Raw genomic sequence first — 7,789 nt, 5'->3', positions numbered from 1 at the left:
CTTGACCAATATATCCATTATTAGGAGAAAGATGAAATATACATGGAGTATTTTGCAGGAATTGAAAGGAAATTTAAAAGATTTCTGCTTCTGTCTATGAAGGATCAACTGCAACAGGAATTGTCGCCTCTCCATAAACAAATAGAAAATTGCATAAAATACATGAAATAATTGTTTTCAGATTTTACACAAGGGGCAGCTGCAGACTGTGAACTTTGAAAGAAAGGAAACAAAAGAGATGAGCCTTACAATTGCCCCAGCCTACTGCCCAGAGGCAGCAGCAGAGAGAGGAGTTATCCAAACCAGGCTGAGCTGAAAAAATAAGTAGTGGCATACCAAGATGGCCAGAGTGCCAGGAATTTGCAGGATGGAGTCCTGAAAAGAGGCAATTCCGCAGAGAAAAGAATTCTGGAGATCTCCACAGGGGCTCTTGTGAGTCTTTGGCTGAGTTCTATCTGTGCATGCAAAGGATAAATCTCCATGAAGCCAGGAAAAGAACCACCCAGAAACAATAGGCCAAACACTTCCTGGAACTCCCAGATGCTGGGAGTTGTGGAAAATTCTAGATTGGAAATACCTAATGCAATGGGCATCAGAGAGATTGCTCAGGAGGCTCATAGCTCAGTAGTTCAAATAATTATCCCTAGAGTAGAGCCTGCTCTTGGCCCACAATAACAAAGTTTAAAACAAGTCTCAGAAGAATCAAACTGATCCCAGGTAACTTAACTTCATCCCAGAAGAAAACCCAATACTGTTGAAAGGAATAGAATGAAATCCAGCACGCAGCACTGTAATATTCAACATGTTGAACATCCAACCAGAAGTTACCAGGCATTCAAAGAAGCAGGAGAATATCGCCTACAACAAAGAGAAAAATCAGCCATTGAAATAGCCCCAAAAGTGACAGAGATGGTAGATTTGACACAGGGTCCTTAAAATGTTTATTTTCAATCTTACAAATAAGCTCAAGGATGTAAAGGAAAACATGAATGTGATGTGCAGAAAAATGAAAGAATTAAAAAAAAGAAATTGGACTTCTAGAGATGAAAAATACAGCATCAAATTTAAAATACACTGAATGGGATTAACAGAAGACTAGAAGAGTAGGGTGAAAGATGAGTAAACCTGAAAAAGTCAGCAATGGAAACTATCCAAAATGAAACACAAAGAGAGAAAAAAAATGAATGCAGTACCAGCAAACTGGAACAATCTCACACTGGTTACAATGGTTTAATACACATGCAATGGAGATCACAGAAGAGGAAAGTGGGGATAGAAAAAAATGTTTGAAGAAACAATAGCCAAACATCTTTCCAATTTGATGAAAACCATAAACCCACAGATTCAAGAAATTCATCAAACCCCACATAGAAGAAACATGCAGAAAATTACCAAAGCCACCTCAAAATAAAATTGCTGAAAATCAGTGACAAAGAGGAAAATTTTTAACTTTCCCTATGATCCAGCAATCCCCCTCCTATGATTTACACTAGAGAAATTAAAACATGTTTACTCAGAAAGCTATACACACATATTTATAACATCTCTATTCAAACTAGAAACAACCATAGTGTTCTTTGACAGGAAAATTGATAAAATGGTACATCCATACAGTGGAATCATATTCAATAATACAGAACTATTGTACAACATGAATGAATCACAAAAGCATTAATGCTCAGTGAAAGAAACTTATGATTCCATTTATGTGAAGTTCTGACAAAATGCAAAAGCAGATCAGTGGTTGCCAGGGGCCAGTGAATTCACGGGGAGGGGACTGACTATAAAGGAGTGTGTGGAACCTTTTGAGATTATCACAATTTATTCCATCGTGATTGTGGTGGTAGTTACAAGATTGACACATTTTTAAAAACGCATCAACTGTACACTAACTATGGTGGTATTTTGTCACATGTAATTTCTACCTCAATAAAACTTATTATTAGAACAAAAAAGGAATGTGTTTAGTTTTTTTTATCAATTGGCCCAGGAGGATATCCATGATGTATTGTTATAAGAGAAGAGCAAGTTATATAGTAGCATATATAGTATGATCAGCTTTGATTAAAAACACTGAAAAGCCGTTTCTGTATCCCTGTATATGTTTAGTGATGTTTTCAAGCTTGGGAGAAGTCTTTGGCAGAAAGATACAGGCTAGGCAGGTAACATTGATTATATGATGGGGTTGAGAAAGAGGGGAAGAGTATTACCTTTTTCTTTATACATCTTTGGATGGTCATGTATTTTACAATGAATACCCATTGTATTAATAATTTTAAAAAATAACGAAAATAAAGGGGATATGAAAATAATAGGGAGATGTGTGTCTAAGAAGAACTCTGGTAGAGAGGGGTCAACCATGTCAGTGCAGGGAGGTCATAGGGAAGGAGATGAGTTTGTTCAACTTGACAAAAAGGAGATCTTTGGTAACCTCTGAGAGAAAGTCTAAACAGTGGGGTGCGGGCAGATGTCATAATGTGATGTATGGAACAAGGTATGAACTGGAATGAAAGGCTTTGGGTGTGGACCACTTGTTTAGGAAGTTTGGTCTTAAAAGGAAATTAAGAGATGGGACAGTGGCATTGAGCTTCAAGTGACACCTTGAAGGTGAGAGCCACCTTTGCCCAACAGCTGGAAGGAAAATGGGACCTCAGTCCTAACAACTGCACAGAACTGGGAAAAAAAAAAAAAAAGGAGGAGGGGACAGTTAGGAATGGAGGCACAGCATCAGCTGGAGTTTTTTGTGAGGAGAGGACAAGGATACTTGTGGCTTCTTGAAGGACAGAAAAAGAGAACCAGTGGAGAGGCACTGACCATAGGTGTTGAAGAATGGTATAAAATGGTGGTTTGACCACCTTTGAGTTGGGAGGGGAAGGGTTGCAGGGACAGAAATAAAGAGACTTCTCATTTCCCTAGAATTCAGTTTGTTTCATTCACAGCTGGCATAGACCTATGAACACTCCTTTCCTTCCCAGTCCCTGTCTCTAGTCTAAAGAGCCCAACTTCCCAACAGACACCTGGGCCCTGATCTGGAGCATCAGCTGTGTGACCCAGTGCAGGTCACTTAGGCCCTGCCTCAGTTTTCTCATTGGTAAAATAGGGTTGACAGTAGTACCTACCTTATTGTGGGACAGTGCATACAAAGAGCTTAGTTTGCTGCTCAGCTACTGGCCTGGGGGCAGTCTCTCTGATGTGTTGTGGGTCTGGGCCATAGGGTCAATGATGTCACAATGCCCTACTAGACTCCAACTTCTCTGCTAGGGATTTGTGGATCCTTTGGAGCTTAGGACTGGAACTGACATGCGAGACCTCTACCAACTGAGGGTTTCATGAGCATACTCCTTTGCCACAATCTTGGTGAATAGTCTTTCACTGTGCAATTGTGTCTTGGAAATTGTTTTACTTATTATCATGATTGTGCTTGGCTGGATGCTTTTTGTTGGATTTGCTTGTTACATGGGCACATTTCCGGAGTTTGTGGTAAGTAATGACCCTGCTTGTTAATTCCTGGTAGTCAGTCCTGGCTCTAGCTAACCCTCCCAACTGGGGTTTCTGACCAAATGGGAAAGATAGTCGAGGTCTCACCACTAATTAGAGGTCAGGATGTGATGGAAACAGTTTCCCAGGCTACTTCTTGTCCCATTGGGACATCTTTAAGCCTTCCCTGTCCCCCATTTGGGAACATAACATCACTTATTTCAAAGCATTATGGAATACAGAATTTATAAAGTGTCTGCTGGAGACAGTGCCTGACTTCTGGATTTCAGGCCAAGTGGATCAGTGGTTGCTGGTAGGACATTGAATGTGGGCATTGGTGGGAACTTTCAGCAGCCCTTCCATCACATATAGAGGCATTTACCTCCTGGACCAACCAGTAGGGCCACCTCTGCCTTTAAGTTTCTTTTTGCCTCAGCCTCCAACTCTGAAGTGGAAGGAGAGGTGGGCTGTTCAGGAGAGCAAGGCACGCCTAAGAAGCCAGACTTTAGATGAAGATCTGCAACCGTGAGTGCGTGTGATGGGCTGTTGGGCTGGATTCCTCTCTTTCAAGAGAACTTGGTAGCACCCTGAAATCTCAGTGGGAAGTTTACATTCCTCTGGAAAATAAAATAAACAGTGGAAGGGGAAAGAACTTGGGGAGCATTGCTGAGGACAACAGGCCAAGTTTCAAATACTTGTTGATAACCACGCCTCGTAGATATTTTTTTCAAAGACTATGCTCATCTATTAACTCATTTTCTCTGTGCAAACTCTATGAAAATTGGACCAGCCTTTCAATGCCCCTTTTGGCAGGTTTTGAAACTGGTGTTAATGTAAATTTGAATTCAAGTCCTAACTTTGCAATTTACTAACCATGTGACCTTGGGGAAGTTTAATCTCTGTGAACCTCTCAGTTTCTCCATCTGTATAATGGAGATATTCTAGTATCTTTCTGTTTTTATGCGGATTACATTTGGGAATTCATGTAGAGCATTTAATGCAAAGCTTGACAATTCACATTTAGTAAATGCTTACTTAACAAGCAGGCAAAATAATGAACCAGTCAACAAAGACTGGTGACAATGACCTCTGACTGTTTGCAAGGTCATACAAACCAACCTGATGTGAAGCTGGGATGCAAACATAGATCTCTGGATTTAATAACCTCTCACACTCGTTCAACTAGACCAGCCAGCCTATAGGAAACATAAATAGCAGTATCCTTTTAGCAGACCATCTCTTGGGTTTCTCAAATCCCACCCCATTTCATTCAGGCCTGTTTTTTCAAAGATGTTCCTATTGTTAAACTTAACTCTAAAAGCCTTAGTAATATGCTGATACAGAAGAAGTTTTTCTGGGAAGCTTCTCCAGAAAGCATAGGTATCTATGAAGTCCCAGCCACAAGTATACATTTTTCCCCCTCCATCTGCTCTAGAATTTCTATGAGAGGACTGAGCCAACAGTCAGACCTCTGTGGCGTGGATGTGGATGGAGGGACTGGGCACTTGTTTAGCTGAGCCACTGCCACACTGTGATCCTGACCAAATCACTGGGACTATTCTGTGCCTTGGTTTCTCCAGCTAAGAGATGAGCATAATAGTCCATCTCCCTTCTCTTCCCTTCTCAGGGAAGCTGTAAGGAGGCTTCCCCTGCATGATGATGTTTTTAAAAATGTAAGATTTTTCTTCTTTGAATAGCCTAACAATAGTATATAAGTAATTGCTCATAGCATACCATCCTCCCAGTTAATCCAGGGTATGATTTGTTTTGTTCGTGACAAGGTTTTTTGTGGGTTGTCTTTTTTTTTTTTTTGCTTGTTTTGTGCATCTGACTGCATAAAACAAGTAGCCAAATTTTTGGTAGATAATGAGTTAATAAAGATAGGATGCCAGCTAGATCCTAACCACACTGAATCACCAGCGAACAGGGCCCTTCTGATAGGGATTCTTTAGCCCCTACACACACTGTCCCATAGCTACTCACTCTAACTAGTCTTCAAGGTCACAGGAGTTGATGTCACAATTGGTGTCTGAGCTCTGCCCCCCAAATAGCCATGGTGAGCCATTTCAGGTCACACTAGACCACAAAACTCCTCAGCCAGGAGCTATCATGCTGGACCATCCACCATCTGGTCTTGAATGAAGAAGATAGCCCAGTTTCCAGGACTCAGGGAATAGAACACCACACTTTTCAGAACCACCTGTTTTCCCCGGCACACACCACCAGCTGAGCAAGAAGCCCCGCAATGATCGTTGTCTTATGGATGCTTCTCATTGCAGGAACAATGTGGAAGGGATATAAGTATCCCCCAGGAGGGGTAAGTGTGCCTTCAGCTTTGTTCTCTATTCCTACTTTGAAATGTATTCCCAGGGATACATGAACTAAGCATCAAAATCCAACTCTAGTAACTTTAGAAACAGATACTCGTTTCTCTGTTAAAAAATTTCTGTAGCTTACCTACTTCTATTATTCACTATCTACTTAGAGTTGAGAGAGTTCCCTCTGCCCTTCATGTGATCTTTCATACATCTTTTCCTAAGAGTCTTTACTCTTTTTAAGTCCTCATGCTCACGGGACATTTTGTATGTTCAGCTTTTAATACCACTTCTTAAATTAGCCCACACCAGCAACCCACGTTTAATTGTCCCTCATCAGATAAACACTGGGCTGTAAAATGGTTCTGGTGGCAGATGTCTCTTTCCTGTCTCCTCCCGTTAGACCTTGGATGTTTGTATTTTCTCTTCCTCTTGTCAGCTCCCACCCTGCTAAGCCCCTTTGGCAACTGGGATCGGAGGCACTAGGTGAGACAGAGTTGGACACAGCTACCCTGCGTGCCCTTGGGAAGGAGTGCAGTTCCCTCAGCCCCACACCCTGGCAAACACTAGGCAAGACCCATCTGACATACTTTTCCCCCCTCTAGACCCCGGTGGAAATGAGTAAAGATGATCCTGGTGAAGTAATGCAGCTCTGAAGCTCTCCTGACCAGCTATACAGTTCCTGTTGTTGGTTTCACATAAAGTAATTGCACATTATTTTGTCACATTTTATATAACAAATTACCACACTTTTAAAGATGAATGAAGACCTGGTATTCTGTTAGCTCAAAACAGGGAGTTGGAGGGTGGGGAGGAAGTTGGGGTAGATGGGAGTGATTGGGTCCCCTCTGTTTCATAGTCTCTAAGACTGGCATTAAGACTAAAATATCTTGTTCAGTTTGTCCCCTATTGTGTATCCTGGAGGATAGAAACTCTCTAGCGCTCTAGACCTATTTCCCACATAATGCCTTTCTCCTGGGTCCGGGGAGGCGGGGGGGGGGGGGAATGTTAGAGAAAGTTTAAGAGATTACAGCAACATTAAGCCTATTCTCTGGGGATATTTCTTTGTCTTTTTCACAGCTATCATTAAGAACTCAAAGCTTACACCATGTGGGGAGAGGAGGTTTTAATATTGGGTGCTAGATACTAAATTATACATTATTTTAATCCTTACAGTAACCTTCTTAGCCTCATTTTACAAAATGGCAAAAATGAAGTGAGAGGTTTAAGTACCTTAAGTCCTGGGTAGCAGTCAAGACTAAAATCCAGACCTTCTCTTTGGCCTGCTTTTATATGCCAAGGAAAAGAGCCAAACAAGAGACTGGGTTATCCAACACCTTGACCACCTCTTGGCTCAAATGTCTCCCTCACCTGAGTAGCCAAGAAGTTGCCTTTCGATTCTTCTAGCAGTGACTGCTGCTAGTATGGGCAGCGTATATAGAAATAAAAGCTAACTGCCCAGTTCTCAATTTGATGCAGTTTGAGTTTATGAGACCAAGAATGGGAACCTAAGTATAAGACCCATGCAGTTAATCTGGGTGTCTGAGCCCTAGGATATTCCTAATAAGCCCTCTAAAGGTGGTTTGGAGCTTCCTGACTGTAAAAGAAAGAAAACCTAACAGGAGCAAGTACTTTTACAATTAAGTTGTATTGAACTGTTCCCATTCTGTGGCTGCTTGTGGGTGACTGACAGCTTCATTGTTCAAAAGTGCACCCTTACTAGTGAAGTAGATCTTTTGGTTATACAGACAGCATTTTGTCGACTATTTGGTGTATGTTCACTTAAGTATTTTTAAGTGGCTCTATGCACTGACTGGATTGCCCTTTTTTTTTTTTAATGGAAAAGTGAATTCAAAATTCATAAGCAAAAATTTTTAATTTCTAAATCTAGGATACCAGCACCTTTTATGATACTTGCATGACCTAGATTCACCACATTCCATTAAGTGTCTGCATCCTGTTTGCATAGCTGTGCCCACTTGCTTCATATGTATATT

The 7,789-nt window shown here is 41.2% G+C and overlaps 1 protein-coding gene across 1 annotated transcript; it reads left to right on the top strand.

Annotated features, from left to right (window-relative positions):
• The first annotated feature begins 3,308 nt into the window (after positions 1–3,308).
• On the top strand, positions 3,309–5,794 carry MISFA (mitochondrial sheath formation associated). The gene is made up of 3 exons (XM_031459364.2): positions 3,309–3,480; positions 3,914–4,002; positions 5,757–5,794. The coding sequence occupies exons 1-3, from the start codon at positions 3,412–3,414 to the stop codon at positions 5,776–5,778; spliced, it is 180 nt and encodes a 59-aa protein (XP_031315224.1). The 5' UTR covers positions 3,309–3,411; the 3' UTR covers positions 5,779–5,794.
• The last annotated feature ends 1,995 nt before the right edge of the window (positions 5,795–7,789 follow it).

Source organism: Camelus dromedarius, chromosome 12 (assembly GCF_036321535.1).
Source record: "Camelus dromedarius isolate mCamDro1 chromosome 12, mCamDro1.pat, whole genome shotgun sequence".
Taxonomy (NCBI): Eukaryota; Metazoa; Chordata; class Mammalia; order Artiodactyla; family Camelidae; genus Camelus; species Camelus dromedarius.
This window is presented reverse-complemented; position numbering and strand designations above follow the sequence as displayed.

Bases quoted from the DNA above. Each gene is read 5' to 3' on its own strand.
- MISFA (XM_031459364.2), top strand. From the start codon at position 3,412: ATGATTGTGCTTGGCTGGATGCTTTTTGTTGGATTTGCTTGTTACATG. The intron at 3,481-3,913 runs GTAAGTAATGAC...TTTTTGCCTCAG, and splicing joins GCACATTTCCGGAGTTTGTG to CCTCCAACTCTGAAGTGGAA. The intron at 4,003-5,756 runs GTGAGTGCGTGT...TTCTCATTGCAG, and splicing joins TTAGATGAAGATCTGCAACC to GAACAATGTGGAAGGGATAT.